Source organism: Sebastes fasciatus, chromosome 21 (genome assembly GCF_043250625.1).
Source record: "Sebastes fasciatus isolate fSebFas1 chromosome 21, fSebFas1.pri, whole genome shotgun sequence".
Taxonomy (NCBI): Eukaryota; Metazoa; Chordata; class Actinopteri; order Perciformes; family Sebastidae; genus Sebastes; species Sebastes fasciatus.
The window spans coordinates 12166839-12186200 of NC_133815.1; the positions used below are offsets into that span (position 1 = coordinate 12166839).

General features: G+C 41.4%; 1 protein-coding gene across 3 annotated transcripts in view; it reads left to right on the top strand.

Annotated features, from left to right (window-relative positions):
* The window catches only part of c21h8orf34 (chromosome 21 C8orf34 homolog), a 73250-nt gene that overhangs the window by 13934 nt on the left and 39954 nt on the right, over positions 1-19362 (top strand). For 2 of the 3 annotated variants that reach the window (XM_074622000.1, XM_074621999.1), the window contains exons 2-7: positions 1569-1713; positions 2643-2774; positions 4682-4801; positions 5027-5055; positions 6413-6576; positions 12051-12217. In XM_074622000.1, the coding sequence (XP_074478101.1) occupies positions 1569-1713; positions 2643-2774; positions 4682-4801; positions 5027-5055; positions 6413-6576; positions 12051-12217 (757 nt within the window). The remainder of the gene's footprint in view (positions 1-1568; positions 1714-2642; positions 2775-4681; positions 4802-5026; positions 5056-6412; positions 6577-12050; positions 12218-19362) is intronic. The other variant, XM_074622001.1, reaches the window with a different exon arrangement.

Below are 19362 nucleotides of genomic sequence, written 5' to 3' on the forward strand. Positions count from 1 at the left end.
TATCTCTTGCAGGCAGAGGAGCGAGATTCTCCAGTCCTTTTAGGCCTGCAGTCTTCAGAGTAACATTTCAGCACACTCCTTGTTTGTCCATTCACATGCTGTTTGCTGCCAGAGGTGCTGTAGATACTGGGGCCGGGCAGGAATGTCCCCCTGACCAATTACCTGATTAGCTTTCTGAGCACACACAGCGCAGCCAAGGCTAGCCAGCTATGATACTAACACACACACAGGCTGTCTCCCGTAGCCCTCCCTGCCTTCTGAAACACACACATGCACATACATCAGCATATCCACAAGGGCAAACACACACCAAAGCATAGCGTAGGGCGACATGATTCGGTTTGGTTGCACATAAACATATATAGAGGAATGTGCTTGTCACATAGAAACACATAGTACTTGCACACACACTTTATCCATACATTACTGCCAATTCACTGCAGTCCACTAATGCCTTTCTTTGCTTCTCTGCAGTAGTCGTCCTGAAGTCGGCCTCTGCTGCTCTGGCTGGCTTAAACTGGTCAAACAGAGTTCATTCTCATACCATATCACATACACAGACATATGCTCATTTCACTTCACAACAGCTTCACAGGGACAGTTATTCCCCACAGCTGTAATAAAATAACTATTTGCTTTGATGCCAAAAGTCGTGTTTTGGTATTCTGTTGGAAGAAAATCATCGCTTTCCACATTAAATCTGTATTTTCACCTTGTGTGTTGTTAAGTTAATTTGTATGAACGTGTGCCTGAGTTGGCAAAGCGCAGAGATAGGATATAAAGGATTAGTTCTGACATGATTGGCGCGTTCGATGCTGAATCCCCATCGTGCGTTTGACGGATTTTAAATTAGCATGCAGAGTGAGATGTGGCCTCTACCCTCAGCACCTGTTACTGTGCTTTCTGTCCTTTTTTTACCTTCTGCAGTACTTTTCTCCATCAGTCCTATGAACGTTTTCACTGCCTCCCTGACTCCCCTTTCACATCCTGTGTCTCTCTTAATAACCATACTGTCAAGTTATTCATGTTTCCAATAGTTAATAATAGTTATTCCCGACACTGAAATCATTCTGTCCTCATCTGTCCGTCTCTACATTTGTCCGCTTTGTCGTCCGTTCATTGGATTTCTTAAAACACCAGGGAACGGTCTGTCTTCTTGCTTCATGACACCATTTCAAAAATGCGCAGATTGACCAAAGGCTGCAGTGTTTGTTTTTCTTGTTTGTCCTTGTCTCTTGACAGACTGATCTGATTTTGATGGAGCTTGCTGACATGCTTGTTACTACTAATTGACACAGAAGGGAAGTGCTCCAATCTTTGGGGATGTAGTGCTGTCTTGTTTGCTGATATTGACACTTGGTGTAGCAAATTCCTGAAACTACAGTGAAGATAAGAGGCTTATCCCTCCCTTGATAGAGAAGTTAACTACAAAACAAGACTTGCAATGCTTGCAGGGATTTATTGTCTTTCTCCACTTGGTGGATACTCCACTGGCCATACTCTCTTACTCCTTTCTTTGTAGTTTCACTTTCATCTAAACTGCTCTCTGCTTTACTCTGCTCCTGTAGGAGTTGATGACCAAATTGATAACTGAGACTCCCGACCATCCAATCCCTTTTCTCATTGATCACCTGCAGACCAAGCAAGACAGCCCTGGCAAGCTGCACAGAGCTCTCTCTGGCTCCGCAGCACTGTGGGCGCAGAGCTCCCCAGGTCGGTACACATGGATGCAAGCACGCATAATGTACACACCATAGACTGTATATATAAATGGACGACGCAACTCCACTTCCTCCTACAAGTGAAGCCAAAATATCCCAGACCGGAGCTGCCATATTGATATATTGACATCATTTGGAGCCAGAGTCTGTGCAGCAGTGATCAGGCGGTGGAGCCACGGTATCGAGGTCCCGCCCACACACCGTTCCAAGCCAATCACAAGCCAAGCAGCGTGCTAGCGTGACCTATTTAGCAGCTACGTTAGCACCACAGTAGCTTGGCTAGAAGGACACAACAACTAAACATAATAATTCTCTATAACTAGATTTATGATCAAATTGACACATCTTCTAGTACACAGACTCGTGACGGTTATGGAAAGTTAAAGTTACATCTCTCTTTTACAATCCCCTGTCAATCACAGCTGTCAATCATGACGTCTCATCTCCTTTTTATAGCATCAAATAACTAATTAAAACCAAACTTGTCAGAAACAAATTAACACTTATACATCAGTTTGATAAGAACTACCTAAAATGACAGAAACCATCTTTGGGAAAAATGTATTTGATGTGTACATTGACTTTTAGTCTGGCCCATGTCCCATCCGCTAACATGGAGGGGCAGGGGTTTATGACCTATACTGCAGCCAGCCACCAGGGGGCGATCCAGATGTTTTGGCTTCACTTTTGGGGAGCTGTCATGTCGTCCATCTTTCTATACAGTCTATGGTACAGACACATGCAGAATAAAGCATTTTTCTTTGTACATACTGCTCCCCACAATACACACAGATTACGTTAAACATAGGCTCAAAGAGAGACCACAGAGCTTACAGAGTAAACTCAGCCTGCATTTATGCTTTTCTAGAATTTGCATAACGGGGCATTCTGAGCAGAAATTGTGACTATCTCTCCCAACAGAAAGCAAAAACCCTCGAAGGGAGAACAGCAACTATGAGAAGCCGTGGCAAATTCACCCAAAGAAACCGAAAAAGTCCAAGAGCGACCTGGCTGTTTCGAGTATCTCTCCTCCTTCACCAGAATCTAAGTCTTGTAAGTTTCTTTTTTTGTACTTATCAGCAAAGTTTTCTGAATTTTTGTGTGATTACGTTGATTGCACAGACACACACATACATACACACACACACAATCCACTTTAGAATATGAAGCTGCACCATTTTGATATTGTACCTGTTGTATCAGTTGTATCCCAATTACACGCTCCATTGACTTTAATCTCCATTTTTAATTTGATATAATTATATCTAATTAAAGTTAGTCACAGTGTATAGTCCAGCGTCCTCCTTCCAGCCTCCCACAGCCCTGCAGATGAGTTCATTATAAAGTGCCACTTTTTTTATACTCTTACTGCTGCACTGCTACACACTCTGAAGATGAATTGTTCACAAAGTTCTGGCATTAATGCAGATGAGAAGATCTTTCCGGCGGTAACTTTTTTTTTTTTTAGCTCTGTAATAAATTACTATAGCTATGATGTTAGAATGAAGTATGACACGGGACAATGAGGCTAGGTCAAATAGGGAGCAAGAAGAGCCATAGACTACTTCAATAATTTAAGATTGTGCTCCGTCACTGCCAGACCAAGGCTATTTTAGGCTGCGGTCTGAGCATTTCTCAAAATCAAGAGGAAACGGGTGCCGGGATGAGTGCATGAAGTGAGAGGGAGAAGTCGGAATAAAGTAAGCGACACTCAGCACATCGAGGTGTATTTAAGTCATGAGCGTTATGAGAGTAAGAAGCCTTCAAAGCTACACTTAAAGTCAAATCACATAAAAAATACATGCATAGGTGTTTTGGTGTGCGGAGCTCATGAAAAATTGAAATCAAAAGAACTGCCGCTCATCATTATTGTACAACGTAGCACGAACACAACAGCCGATATAAATATACAGAGGTTCCACTAATGCTTTATGTTTCTTTCTGTGCACAGTTTGGCAAAGGGTTAAAGCACTTTGGCCTCACTTCCACTGTACCTGAGTGATGCTCTAATGGGCGGCCTTAGTGGGAATTGAATCCTTAACCCTTAATCTAGGCTATTAATGCGCAGCCCTTTGCAGCAGCAGCCCAACACACAGAGGCGTGCGGAGGGAGGACAGAAAGGCTCTCTTCGCCGGAAGTAATGAAATATTTTTTTTTCTTCTCCAGTCTGCTTTTGGCAGAGACGTTTGCTTTGTGTTTATGGTTGTTACAATGCCAAGCGGCTTAGTCAGAGTAAACAAGGGTAGAGGATGGCAGATTGTAGCAGCAGTGCTGTCACACAGAAGGGGGATGCTTACTCTCTGCACCTGTCATCATGTATGTGTTTCATTCACACATGCATGAAATATATTCTGATATCCTCTCCATTATATTCTAGTTAACATGTCGGTTCATGCAGCGAACAGCGGCTAGTAGACACCCAGTGCATTTGTTTGGCAGCTCTTCACTGGTTTTTCATGTTAATTCAAATGCAGCCGTGTTAGAGCGTAAGAACGTTAGATATGGATGAACTACATGTAATCCCTCCCCCTGTAAAAGAAAATCGCTCGTTCTTTTTATAAATAATGTCTGAATCCAACAGTTTATGAATTAACCATCATATAGAAGCTGAGGGACGCTGCTAGAGGACGTCGGCAGGATGTCAGTATGTGGGTCACTTCCTGCTCCTGTTTTGAGTTGTTTTAAATGTTAATCAAAGAGACTGACAGACATTGTCCCCTGGCCTCCGTCCAGTGAGCTCTGTGCTTCTGGAAGAGACTTCTTGACTTTTCTGCCAGTGTTTCCGTTCCACTCTGTCCTGCAGTAATTCACAAAGTCCTGAATAACTGTCCCTTGTTTTTATTCTGTTCTTATTTAATCAGACTTATTGTTGTTATTTCCAGAAGATTAATCTCATTATCTGTGGTGGTCTCAGAAGATGTGACAGAATATATATGTGTGTTTCTGTTTGTGATGTCCAGTGCCGCGGTCAATCGAGTACCCGTCCTGGGACTGGAGGGAGAGCCGAGACTTTGACGAGCTCAACCACATCCTGCAGGAGAGCAAGAAGCTGGGCAAGGCCCTGGAGAGTCTGTCACGCAGTGAGTGGACGTAGCTCGGCAGAGTAGCAGTGTTTAACACATCTTAACAAACAAAACTAAAGCGTAGACCTTTTCTGCAAATGTCACTGTAAATCCTGAGGGGAAACCGGATTGAGCGGCTAATCTTACAAGCCCGCCACTAAGCTCGGAAGCAGCCTAAGCCTGGATTTTGAACTGTATTACAGATGCTTCTCTGTGCTTTAAAGCGTTTTCTTCTCTCTGCAGGCATCGCCATCTCTGATGAGCTCGACCAGGTAGATAACAACTAGACTGGAGTCTTTATAAACTCATACATACAGGTGGAAATAAAGCTCTGTCACTCATCACTCTGCAGCGTCGCTCATGCTGCATCAAATAAAAGCCATGTTTAATAACTTTCACTCGGCTGACAGAGCAGCACAGCTCTTTTTCTGATGATGAACTGCTATCTCATGGGAGTGATATGCGAGAGTGATAACTTCAGTAAGCATGTCTCCCACTCCCTTGCCGCTTCAGTGTGCATCTTACACGCAAAAGCTTTGTCTGAGCTCCGTCTTTGTCCTCGCCTGGTCCCAATTCTCTCCCAAAAACACAATAGTGCAGCGGCTGCCCAGGCTAGAGATGCTGGAAATGATGCGTTTGGATGAGAGATGCAGCATATGTTTTGACAGGGACTTCACTTTTTGCTCAGTGCGGCAGTACATGTCCAACGTCCTTGGCTCTCCGCCCAGAGATTTTCCTTCTTTCTCTGTGGGACGGGACAGTGAATGAATACTAAACACCTGCTCTGATCATGCAGAGACAATAGCATTTGATACTATCCTGGATTTAGTCAAAGACAAGCAGACATATCTTTGAGACAGGTTGTAAATGTGTGCCGGCTGGCTTTGGGAGCAGAATGGGAGGGAGACAGATCTCAGACAATACTACGGTGCTTTTTAATACTAAGAATAGACATTGTTATTGTGAAGAATGTAGTTTTGGTTATAATTTCATTATATTAGAGTAAAGTTTAAAGTTTTTTTTTCATTCTGTGTTTTTTTTTTATTTAAAGGTCCCATATTATGCTCATTTTCAGGTTCATACTTGTATTTTGTGGTTCTGCTAGAACATGTTTACATGCTGTAATGTTAAAAAAAACCTTTATTTTCCTCATACTGTCGGCCTGAATATACCTGTATTTACCCTCTGTCTGAAACGCTCCGTTTTAGCGCATTTTGACAGAATTGCAACAGAATTGCATTAACATTGCTAGTCAACAGCTTAAGTCGTGACATTCACATACACTGCAACCAGTAAATAAACTGGGACACATTTAGATTGTTTCACATTTAAAATTGTGTCAAGGGTCTAAATATTGTACATTCGTGACATCACAAATGGGCAGAAATCCTAACGGCTTGTTTCAAATGCAGAGATTCTGAATACGGGGCTGTGTGAATTTCCCTGTGGATTGACTGTTTCGATACTTTCACAGTATTTATATAGCACTTAAGCCTTCTTTATAATAAAAAAAACATGAAAATCTCACTTTTTTATAATATGGGACCTTTAAATCCTCATCTTTGTCTTTCTGTCTGCCCTCTTCAGTGTATGGTTTTGCCTCTTATTCTTTCTCTATTGCTCTTTCAGAACTTGGGAGGCTATAACTCAGCGGTGCGCCCTCGGGTGGTGGGGGAGTGGGTTGGTCGGGAAGAAGAGGACGCGGACCCGCTGGCTTCTGAGATGCTGCAACCCCCTGTCCCTCGGGCTAAAACTGAAGTGTGCTGGAGTGGAGACAGCAGCCCTGCTGGGAGGTTGGTGATTGGCATTATAAGTGTGTGTGTGTGTGTGTGTGTGTGTGTGTGTGTGTGTGTGTGTGTGTGTGAATCATTTAAATGGAAAAAAAGTTTAAAACTTCAAGAAAGTTCACACAGCTATTGTTGGCTCTTTAAAAATGAGGAGGTAGACTTCTAACTGTGACTGCCTGAGGAATGCCCATCTGAATGGGTTTGATAATCCCATTTCAAAGGAGCGATTAAACATGCTTGCCATGATACTGCTTCAACCCAATTTCGAAATTAAAGCTAACCTCATTTCTGTTCGCTCAAGGCCAGAGGAATTTTGTGCTTGTTATTTTAAAAATGGCCCGTTTTTTGACAATATAAGTGCGTCACGCGTTGAACTGTTAAATTGTTTGTCGCCCTCTCAGGAAGCTTTTTTTGGTAAATGAATGTGTTTGCTAAACTATCCAAGTTCCAAATAGCCTGGTAACTTTTGGACTTCTCTGCCAGATGTTACTATTGCTGTGTGTGTGTGTGTCACACGCACTGCAGCTGCTGATACGACTAATTAGAAGACGATCGGATATAAAACCATAAATCATGCGCGGGCCTGAGCTGACATACACAGAGTGTTAATCTCATTAGGTTACTGTATGGGTGGATTAAAGGGAGAAATCACTTATTTCGAAGCCTGAGCTGGGAGATAGGGATGTGTGTGGGCTCACTGATGAGCTCTGCTCTGTGTGTGTTTGTAAATGAGATGGTTTCATGTTTACCTATGAAGAGGTGTGAGAAACTTGTGCAGCTGTGTGTGTGTTTGGGATTGTGCAGCATCCCAAAATGATCACAGCCCCCCTCTGTTATTAACTGGGGGAGAATTTGGCTCATCTAATAGATCATTTATATCAACTCTTAATTGCATTTACTGGGAACTTGCTCCCACTTCAGATCCTGTTTGGGGATTGAGATTACTTTCATATCCTCTGAGCTGTTTTCTAGCCAAGCCACAAAGTCAAAAAGAGGGAGATCAGAAAAAACGGTTAGGATATGGTGTAAGCTTTCTAACTGTGAGGTTCGCCTCCGCAGGGGGAGAGTTGAAGAGATGGGGGTGCGCGTAGGGAGAGACTCGAGGCAAAGATGCTGCATGAGGTGAAAGTTACAGGTACATTCTAACAACAAAACAACGGGAGGTTAGTTATTGTACTCCAATTAAGTTCAGAAATGTGAAGAGTCTTTGGCAAAAAGACCCCATCGCAATGTCATTGATTTTTTTTATGGGGCAGAGATGCCATGAGTAGTACAGGGAAGAGAAATGCCTGAAGATGTCTGGATGTGATGTGTAGCGGGGCTTCTGATGATGTAAGGAACCCTGGGGTGCTGGATGTGATGAGAACTGGATGTGAATGGGATGGAGGAGGGTTGCATCGATTTTGCACTGAAATGGCAATTGCCAGCCAGCAGAGAGGAGAGTGGTTTAAAAGTTTGACAGCAATGATATGATTGGCCTACCTCTCGTAGCAAAATCTGGTTGGTTTAACTGAAAGAGTGAACGCCCATAGTCAGAGGGGATGGCCCAACTCCGATGTCCACCCTCACAGGTTTTGAGGCGTGTTCCCGCAAAGTCTGTGAGGGTTTGAGGCTGTCCCACTGTCAAATCATCAAGTGCTTGAGGGCTCCCTCGCAGACATTTTGAGCCCTTTATGAACGCTTTCCGTAAGTCCGCATTTCTGCACTTTGCTTGAGGGAATTACCCACAATTCATAGCTTTGTGACGTTAAACACCGTAGCCTGGCGTATTAAATTTCTGCATTTCTGCACTTTGCTTGAGGGAATTACCCACAATTCATAGCTTTGTGATGTTAAACACAGTAGCCTGGCGTATTAAATTTACACAGAATCATTACATTAACATTAAGGATTTAACATGGTGCATAAAAAACACATGACATCAAAGGAAAGCATGCATAAACTATATTACACACCTGGTTTATTCATCAGCTGTTTCTTTTATTTTTGCTTAATGATGCTGTTTTGACAAAAAACAAGTAAATTAATTATTTGCCAATTGGACTACCTCGCGTCTCGTAAGGCAAGAGCCTGGAAGACGTTCAAATCAGGCAGTAAAAAACATAAAATGAAAATCCACATTGACGTTGTCAAGGTAACCTGATATGTAGCTGCAAAGTGCTGTCCCATTCATATTTATACCATTTCAAGCCCTTGCAGCCTCTCACACTCAACCATTTACCAGGTGACGTCAGTCAAGTCCCTGAGGGTTCAGGGTTTAAGGCCTTAGGGGGACATTGGGATTGGGCTGATGACATGCAGCAAAAGGCCCTGGGCACTTGAACCCGGACCACTGCGGCAAGAAATCAGCATTAATGGTATGCGCTCTACCCGGTGAGCTACCGAGGTGCTCTTTTCCAGTTTTCTTCAGTATCAAAGTAATAGAGTTCTGTACGTTTAGGAGCACATTGCAAACAGGAACTGCAAATAGCTAATTTAGCACACTTTTAATGGTGCCAAATTGCCAAAATGTAAACAAGTACAGGCTGAAAAACAGAGGTTGCAGTTGTCTGAGATAAATAACCAATTCATTTCAGATCCAGGTAAAAGTAAGGTTTGGTTAGGTTTATAATTTGTATCAGATGAGATAAAAATGACCACTCTCTCTGACCAAGTTGAAAACTGGCAGTGCAGACCAGCACTGCCCTATCTGAGCCTTAGTAGGCCATCCCCTCTGGTGCTCATACACTTTCAGACGAGAGTCCCCACATGTTGTCATGTACCTGACCTTATTTGTCAAACCCGTCCATAAGTAAACTTACTTTGGTAAGTTTACTTGTTTTTATTTTGGAACTCCTTGCTCCTGTCCCTCATTCCAGCCCACCTGTCACTCTGGACCACAAGGAGAGCTGACAGGTGGTGGTGGCTCTCCGTATGATTGGCTGCAAAGTCTAGATGGATAAGTGCACGGGGCACATGGGAAATCAGATGCAACTGTGGCAGAAGTGTATTCAAGGAAATGGCTTATTTTGACAGTCTGTCCTGTGGAATGGGACTTCCTTTTCCCACTGTTGGTGCTATAAACTGTACTTCTCTCTCTTCTTACCCTCCTGTTATATATTTCTCTTATATGCTTTTTCTCAGCACCTTACTTTACATAATAACAGGGAAAGATCATGATAGCCAGCTACATATGCTTTGATTTTGTGGTCTTATTTATGGTCTTTAATGACCTGAGGTTGATCCCTATGGGTGGAAAAAAATAGCTGACACTGTTGAAGCTGCCAGCAGGCACAGCGAGCCAGAGAATTTCATCTGAGATATGAGCCCATAATGTGGTGCAGAGGAATAAAACTTACTCCACACAAAAGACAAACACACTCTGTCTCTCTCTTTTTTCCTTCTTCATATTACTTTCCCAGCCCTATCTCTTAAAAATGACGTTCCCATACAATGAAACTACATTGTGAATTATGTTTCGAGGGACATGTATTTTGTTGCGGATTATGTTTGTTTTTGACGTATTACGAATACGTGTCTAATCAGAGTCTGCGTAGGGAGGAGGTTGGATGGGTCAAACAGAACCTTTACCCGGGAGGCCGCTGTTCGTGTCCCGTGTGAAACTAAAAGTCAACCGTTCACTTATTTTCATTTATGTCCGTATCTTATTGACTTCACAAATGTAGTCACATTAAGCCAAACCATTATGTTTTTTGCTAAACACAACCAAGTAGTTTTGTTTTGTTTTGTTTCAATTTAAAATGTTAACCAAGTGTTTAAAACAGTTTAAAACTGCAACCGTAATCCATGAGAAAATATGTTTCCCTCAAAACGTAATTGAGAATGCAGTTTAGTTGTATAGGAATGTAATTTTGTAGGAGACAGGGTTGTAACTCCTGCTTTATTATAAAATGTGTTGTCCTCAATATACTTTCTCTGCTTGACTGTGTAAAAGTTTTTCCCCAAAGAGGTTGGATAGATAAGAAGAGAAGAAAGGAAAACCGGCAGAATCACACCAACCACCTTTCCTCGCCCATATTAGCAGATCTAATTATCTCAGAAATACCATACGGAGATAACGAAGAAATATCTGTCATCTTATGACCCTTCCCCATTATCTGTAAATAGAAGTCATTAAACTGAGATTAGCATCAAATTAATACTCTTCCACCCCTCTAATCCACGCCCTCAGCCTCTGGGATGTGGAGATTAATTTCATCAATATAGAGGCAATGCAGAAGTCTGCCTTCATAATTGTATCGGTAGCTTTAACTTTATAGGAAGGAGATATTATTTGGTCATTTTTCAATTTCTCGTTCTCCGTTGTTAAGTAACACAATTTCACCTGGGAAAAAGAAAAGTGAAGAGAAGCATTTCATTTTCTTCCTGTTCATGTATTGTTTTTCATTTTTTTAACCGGCCCTGGAGACAGCCTGAGAACTGTTAAGCTATATGGTGCCAACAGTTATGGTGCTGCAGTAAACTGTGACGCAAATGGATTCTGCAGAAAAATAGTGTATTTCCGTTGCTGCATCCTGTTGCTTATGTTTATAAATGGTTACAGTACAGTATGTACCGTAAACCTTGGCATGAACCTTGTATGTAATGTAAATTAAAAGCAGAAAGAACACAGACATAATGGAAAAGAGCAGTTTTCTTGTTCATTGTTAGATTTTAGCAACATTAAGTGAATCGGATTTGTAAAAACATTTTATGATTTTTTATAAAAAGTCTGCTTTTCCCTTTGCTTTACTTCAATGATTCAAGAATTAAAACTATAACTAACTTCTTACTTCTTAATACTTTGGATTCGATTATTCTCTCTCTCTCTCTCTCTGCTGACTAAAAACCACAGGGGACACTTTAAACACCTCATATTCCGCTACATGTTTATAAAACCTCCTAGGCACAGGCCCTCCTTCTTTTTACCCCACATCCTCTAAATACTGCTTTTTGCTTAGTTCCACAGCTATTTCTCTGTTGCTTACCTCGGAGCAATTATCCCTCCTTATCTCCTCCCTGCTAACCATTTATAGCAAGGTGTTCTGCACCTGCATGGCACTTGAAATGATTGTATGTTATTTCGTCCCTAACAACCATGGAACAGCTGCCAAAATGCAACTAGTGGTGAAACACACTTTAAATGTAGTCACACATTCAAATGCAGCATTTTGCACCGCTTAGATACAAGCCTGACAGATTAGGACGAGAGGATGTAATTACTATACGAACACAGTTATTATAAAACGTGCTAATTTTGTAGGTATATTTCTCAGTAGCTGAAAGCATGTCATTGTGGATGATGATTCACATTCGACTTTCAAGCACTTTATAAAGGTTAGAGGCTGTGTGTGGGGAATAATCAGCAACAACTGATGTATTTTAAGTCCTCATATGTTAATGTGTGTCAATAAATGGTGATCCTATTTTCTATGGGGGTGGGGAAGTCTTTTAGCTTGTGAGCTCTTAAGCCCTGACTCTACCTCTGCTTGCCTCCTCAGCCTGAAAATGGAAACTAAGAGCAAAGGGCTGAGGGAGCAGCAGCAGCATCACAAGAAGCTCCTGGCTGCCATGTTGTCCCAGGACTCCTTTGATTCGGTCCATAGCCCTGCCCCCTCCGTCGCAGAGGAAGAGATGGAGGACGAGGACGATGCCATGGAGCTTCTGGGTAATGTCATTACTTTTTTTATGTACACACACACAACTTGTAAATGTGTAAACTTTGTTGTGCAGTGCAATGAATCAACATGACACACTTTCTTATGTAGCTGCACTTCATTGAATTCTGCTAATCAAACGCCATTGATCATAATACAAGGCTGCTTCTGAGCCACGCTGTGTGTATCAGCAAACGTGTGAGGCAGACATCCGCTTTCTTACCATCCCACATTCAACGAGAACAGCTTGCTGTGTGTATGTGTGAAACAGAAAAAAAACATAGCTGTAACATTTCACGTTTTAATGAGTCTCTTTGCCGAGTTTTCACTATCTTTCTCAAAGTCTTTGATCATGTAAGTTTTCTTCTGATAAAATCAATCTGTTCTGATATTCAGAAGTCCAAATGTATTTCAGTGACTTTGTAAGTGAAACTACATCACTTATACTTTAAAGTGTTTTTAAGAAGCTTTGAGGTAGCATCAGACAAACCACTGAAATGAAAAGATGAAGAAGATGGAAGAACATTATTTTGCCAAAGTATGTAGGAAGGACAGCTAACAGAAACATCTTGATAAACACTTAAGCCGTCTACACATGATCAGCGGTAAAATCGTTCTGCACTGGCTGTGCCATTGTTTTCCTATGGGGAGATTGGTGGGAATTCGCCACCGAGCGCTGTGCTCAAAGTTCAAATTATTTCAACTTTGACCTCGTTGCCGCTGACCTTTCAAAGCAATGATAACAGCTGCAACTGTTGCTGTTGCCTAGAATCAGTGAATTTGGCGTTCCTTGCAGAGATATTTTACCTGCTGCCTCTGCAAGGCTCTGTGCCTTACCTCGCCGTGAGTGAAGTGCAAGTCTCTTAAAATGTGAAAGCAGCTTTAGTGTTCGTTTAGTGTCTTCTTCTCTAGATGCACCACATTGCATCATCTCTAAACACAGAGGAGCCACAGATAGAAATTTGCCTTGTGACTTCAGCATTAGGTGTGTTGAGAATAGGGCAACTAACGATTATTTTCATTGTCGCTTAATCTGTCGATTATTTTCTCGATTAATCGATTAGTTGTTTGGTCTAGAATATGTCAGAAAATTGTGAAAAATGCCCGAGATGACGTCCTCAAATGATTTGTTTTGTCCACAACTCAAAGATATTCAGTTTACTGTCATATAGGAGTAAAGAAACCAGAAAATATTCACATTTAAGAAGCTGGAATCAGAGGATTATTACTTTTTTATTCTTGAACAATTACTCACACCGATTAATTGATTGTCAAAATAGTTGCCGATTAATTTGATAGTTCACACAAATCGGTTTCTTGTTGCAGCTCTAGTAGAGTTGACTTTGAGGCACTTTTTCTCAACTGGAACAACTACAACAGTTGCTCTTACTCTGCTAACAGCAGTGCAATTACATTCTTTGGCTGCATGCATACAGTATACTCAAATGCACCACGTTCAGACATCTTCTCTGGGAGTTGTAGAAAAGCATGTTGGTAAAATGGAAAAGCACTTACTGAGAGAGAAGTAGAGGAAAAGTTGAAATGAAAATGTTGGAAATTCAATGTAAGGGACAGCTTTAAGTGGAGGAAGTAGTTGCAAATATGTTATCCTGCAGACTGTATGTAGTGGCTGGATAGCTGATAGTTTATAGCTGTACTACAGAGCACTTTAGTAGTAGCTGTTAGAGGAAACTATGCTTCCTGTTTACATAGTTTGGCCAGATGCGCTCAGCCAGTGTGTCTAGGTATTCACTGACGACTGAAGAATCACAAAGTAGCTCCTTTTTATTTACTTTTTGTGTTCACATTCCTTCGTGCCCGTCATGCCATCGTGCGTCGACTTAAGATGGATGAGTAGGTGAGGAACGGGGCGGAGAGAGCATCTGATGTGAGGTCTTGTTTTGGTTTTATTGAGTGGAGGGTCTAAGAGCTTGTCAGCCCGTCTGCGTGCAGACTCAGGATGTAATACCTCACTTCAAATTGAATTTGTTGCCTGAAATATTTTGTGTGGTAAAGCACTCTCTCTGTTTCTCTGTCACTTGTTCTTCCACTCCGTCTGCTGTGTGGTAATCTTTACCTGCAGCGGTGATTCTCTGGAGTAAAGTAGCTTCTCCCTGCACTGTAACACTACTTTAAAGGGAGGTCATGCACACACAACAGCTGCCACAAAAGTATACCGCACAGATTTCATCACTTTTTAAGATTTATTGCATTATCTAATACTGGGAAAAGTATAGTCACTTACTTTCTTCTACGTTTGCTAACAAATGCCTGACATGCAGTACTTCTTTGAGGAATAACAACCTACTCCTTACTTTTATTTCCCTGTGTCTACAACAGGAGCCCCAATTATAGTGCTTCAGTGTCTCCGCTCAGAGCTGCTGCTCTGTGGTGACACACAAGCCACGTATGTCTTAGCTCTCTGCTCGTCTGTCACAGCACAGAGGCACTTGTGCTTGTTAGCAGGATCTTTTCATCGGGGTCGTCCAAAGGGTCGTGTTTCTTTATTGATGTGTGGCAGAATGGCATACAGGTTGCACAGACCGCATCTGCAACAAATGATTGTTCAAAGCTTCAGATTTTTTTTATTAATTGCTTGTTAAGCCTATGAAATATCAAAATACTATGTAATGACAAGTTACCGAAGCTGAAAATGATCTTTTAACCCCTTAACATTCCGCCTCCTCCTCCCCTTTCTTTAAAGGGGTAGGTGACAGGGGATGTTCAGGAGTAGATAAAAAGTCAACAGTAGATGTCACATAGAAGTGGTGTACTTCTGGGAACCTGAAGATTAATCTGAGATGCAGCTCAGCACTGTGTGTCAAGTTCTTCTAGTCATGAAACAGAAATAAAAAATATGTCTCATAAGTTGCTGCAGCAATTTCTGGGTTGGCACTTCTGTTCTGGAAACTGTTCAGAAACCCCCTTATTGTCAGTCTACCGAGGAAAGCCATCCATCCTCTGAATGCCCTAGGTCTCTAGTTTGTGGTTGTAAAGTTGAATGAGGCTGTGATTATCCTAGAGGTCACAACAGGTCATTTTATACAATGAGATCAAGTTTAAAAAAATTAACTCACTACAATGAAATGGCTACTACGGTGATAGAACCCATTTTCATTCGGATATCTTGAGGTGAGACATCAAGGGACCCCTTTGAAAATGGCCATGTTAATTTAGCATAACGTTATTAAGCCTCCTTCGCACCAAAGCTAGTAGGACATGGTTGGTACCAATGGATTCCTTAGGTTTTCTATTTTCATATGATACCAGCATCTTCACTCTAGCTTCAAAACTGAGCTACAGCCTCTGAAAAACATAATAGCGACCGGATTTTGAAGAGCTTAAAATTGGTTTGGAAAACTGTGATTGGTTGATTTTCTTTTCAATTGCCTAATCAATTAATGTAATAATTGTTTGAGCACTAGCACAAATGTGAAATTAGCTAAGATGACTTGGATTCACGCTCTGCCTCAAGATCTACAAGTTTTAAATTAGTCTCTGCTCCAGTGCCACCAAGACAAATCCTGTACTCTGCTCTATTTGATTTTATAGTGACCCAGTGTTTGTTGCTGTGAGACAGAGTAGCATTTATGAATGAATCGATTTTATTCCCACATTTAATGTGGACCTCAATTGTATTTATTTATACTATACCGAGAGAACAATACGTACCCCAGAGGTTTCTTCACGTTTATATCAGCCAAACACGGTTGTGACCCAGGACAGCAGTATATAATGGTGATGAATACAGCCATAAAGCAGGATGTTGATGGTCTGTGATGGCCCTCCTTGATCATAGCTCTAGGAACGTTCCCCCCAGTGACTTTTACAATATGGTCCGGGGCAGTAATTCAAAGGAAATAATGCAGCGAGGTCATTTCTGATTCTCTGGGCCTGGTCTCCGCAGGGACCACCGCCACTGTGTTGACTGTCACTGTGAGTGGGCTGCCTTGCTACTGTAGAGTTGATTAAAGCGATGCTTACATGCTGCATCTCTAACCCTTGGAGAAATGAACGACCCTCAGGAGGATCTCTGGGCCTCTTTTAGAAAGAGGGTCTTGGCACAAATTCTGTGGCTCTGACCAAAAGATGACTGATGATCCTTGGCAGGAACGGTGATCCTGTGATAGTATATTGATCCCTGAAGGACATATTTATCTTCTTCCTCGCTGCTGTCCACATGAAGGTTAAAACATATGGTGAGCTGCTCAGCAGCACGCCTGGAGCTGGTAGGGATTCAATGACTTGCTCAAGGACTCTCCACCAGGCAGGGCCCTTGCTGTTTAATGTGTTAAACTTGTAAATTAAAATGTTTTTCTCCAAAATTGTATGATAAAGCTACATTGACTGCAGATGTACAGTTATCTTAGGGGAAATTTCCATAGACAGATTCTAATTTCATATTAATCATAATGCCTCACTCCATTTTTTAACATTCTTCTCTCTTAATTTTTTGCAATAAATTGTTAATTGATAAAATGCTGAACGAGCTATATGGTGCATTGTTTGCTATATGTGAAAGTATTGCCCCTTATTGTCAGTGGTGGAATGTAGCTAAGTACATTTAGTCAAGTATTGTACTTAACTACAATTATGAGGTACTTGTACTTTACTTGAGTATTTACATTTTGTGTTACATTATACTTTTACTCCACGCCATTTTGAAAGCAATTATTGTACTTTTTACTCCACTACATTTATTTCACATCTTTAGTTACTCGTTACTACAAATTCAGATTATTAGTAGAAAATAAAAAAAGTAAATCAACTAATATGATGTATTATCACAGGTTGCGTTACCCAGAAGTATATAAAGAGCTTAACTCCACCTTTTCCAGCTGCAACCTTAAAGTGATGAACACATGCATCACTAATTACAATTCAATAATACAATATATATTATGCCAAAATGGGCCATTCTGCATAATGAGTACTTTTAATTTTGATACTTTAAGTATATTTTGATGCTAATACTTTTGTACTTTTACTTAAGTAAGACTTTGAATGCAGGACTTTTACTTGTAACGCTGTATTATTGCTAATTTTACTTAAGTAAAAGGTCTCTTTCATGCAGCAGTACAGTCACTACAGTACCAGAGATTGTTGGAGGTGTTTTATCTATTTAAGCATTTGCTTAGGGTGACCTCTAGTGGCTGAAATGCGACATTACAGCTGCTGTGTGTAAAACCTGTTTGGAAGCATAGTGGCAGGTCAAAAAGCATTTCAAAACAGTTCACTTACTAAAAAGCCAGATGAGTGCAGTGAAGTTAATACTTTACAGTGATCGCACATAAGACAGAGCACTAAAATGAAGCTTCACAGTTGCACAAATGACTATCAAACACACCTTTTACTTTGCTTTTTTAAACAAAAGACATTCACTTTCATGTACATACACATATCCTGACTTCTCAAACATCTGTCTCTCACACATACAGTGTTTTGTTTGGTATACTGGAGAGGAACACACTCCAGATCAAGTTGTCGTATTATCAGTTGAGCGGAGCTTTGTTCATCCCACCTACCTGCTAATTGGCCCTGAGCCTCCTTGATGTGCTGATTGCTGGCGTACAGAGAAATCTACACCACCCAAATGAGCGCAATTACATTAGCGATAAACAAACAAGTCCCATGGTGTGGATGTCATATGTACGTGTCCAAACCTCTGGAGGTCGAGGAGAGGAGAGTTCAGAGCCACAGTGAACTTTAAACATATTGCATAATATCCACAGGGAGGCAGGAAAGGAGCACTAGTTTGTCCCACTGTGTAACAACTACAACGTGTGCCAGAGAATAAGGTGCGTAATAAAAGCAGGCTTAGAAGACAAAAGAAAGTTAGCAACTAATCCCCATTTCCATATTGAGCAGAAGGGGTTTCTAGACTGTGTCTTTTTGCCAACACCTGGATAAGGAGCTTATGAGAGGATAATAAGATCCTCTTGGAATGGTTTACAGTGCTGCGAGCCAAGGTTGTCCAGTTTGAATACAATTATAACAACCAAAGACATGGCTTAAGGTTGATTTGTTTTGTTCCAAAAAGAGAAAGTAAAATCAGCTTAGAGACTTATTGATTCTCTAGCTGCTTTCAGGGATGGCACCAAGTTTTCCCAGTTGTTGTCATTAGTTCTGCGCTTAATATTTGCCACAGTCAAAGCCATTTTTAAGAGTGAACGTGACTCACATGTTCTTGTAAAGCCATGCGGAAAATGTCAAGATTCGAGTTTTCGTTGGGCGTTGAGGCCGCAGTTTTATACTGATCTGACACAAGAAAAGAGCTGAGTTCAGTGTGTGGGGAGTAACACCCTGCGTTTGGCCTTGGAGTGTTATTTTATGGTAAGTTAATGAGACGCGTTAGCCAGTTCCCCGCTGTAAAGTTACTGCTCTCGTCATCCTTGGTGGAAGTATTCCATTTCAGGGAGAGACCCTTTGAATGCTCAAAATTTACATTAGTGGATATGTGTATAGAATAAGTGTTATTTACATGCCTGTAGGCACTGAAAAGCAAATGTTGTGTATTGTTCCTTGTAGCAACTTAAACTCAGACACACACTTTCATTGCAGTAGAAAGTAACAAAGATTCTCTCAGTGTGAAACCCTCCCCTTGCATGAGCCCACAGACGCTTTTAGTATGTCGACCCACTCTGGCATGATTCCTGAAACAGGAGAGGAGGCCGTGAGAGTAGCGTTACCCACTCTCACTGATTCCCAGTGACAGTGAGGATTTGATGGGGACAGGATGAGGGCATGATGAAGCTATGTCTGATCTTTGATACACACGGGATAAAGCCGTGTCTGCTGGATTAGTTACAATGCCTGTGTGTGGCTCTTTTGTTTGAGGATGTCATATCTTCCTTGATCAAGCAGAGTATGTGGTATCATACAATAGCATTTTTTTTTTTATTCATTCACAGAAGAGTAGGTGAGGGGGGAAGTGAGACAATCTTTACCACCCTGAGATTGAAGTGAAAAATGTTCCATGTTAGGAGGTCATCTACTGCATACAGACCCCTCGCCTCTGAGGGTGATTAAAGTCTTAGCCTTTCAACTCATAGAGGCCTGAACGTTTACTTAGTCCTACTAAATGACTTTCTGTGGTGAAAGAGCAAAGCTGTTCTTATTAGCTTTATGGCAGATAGGAATGACAAATATTTGTATG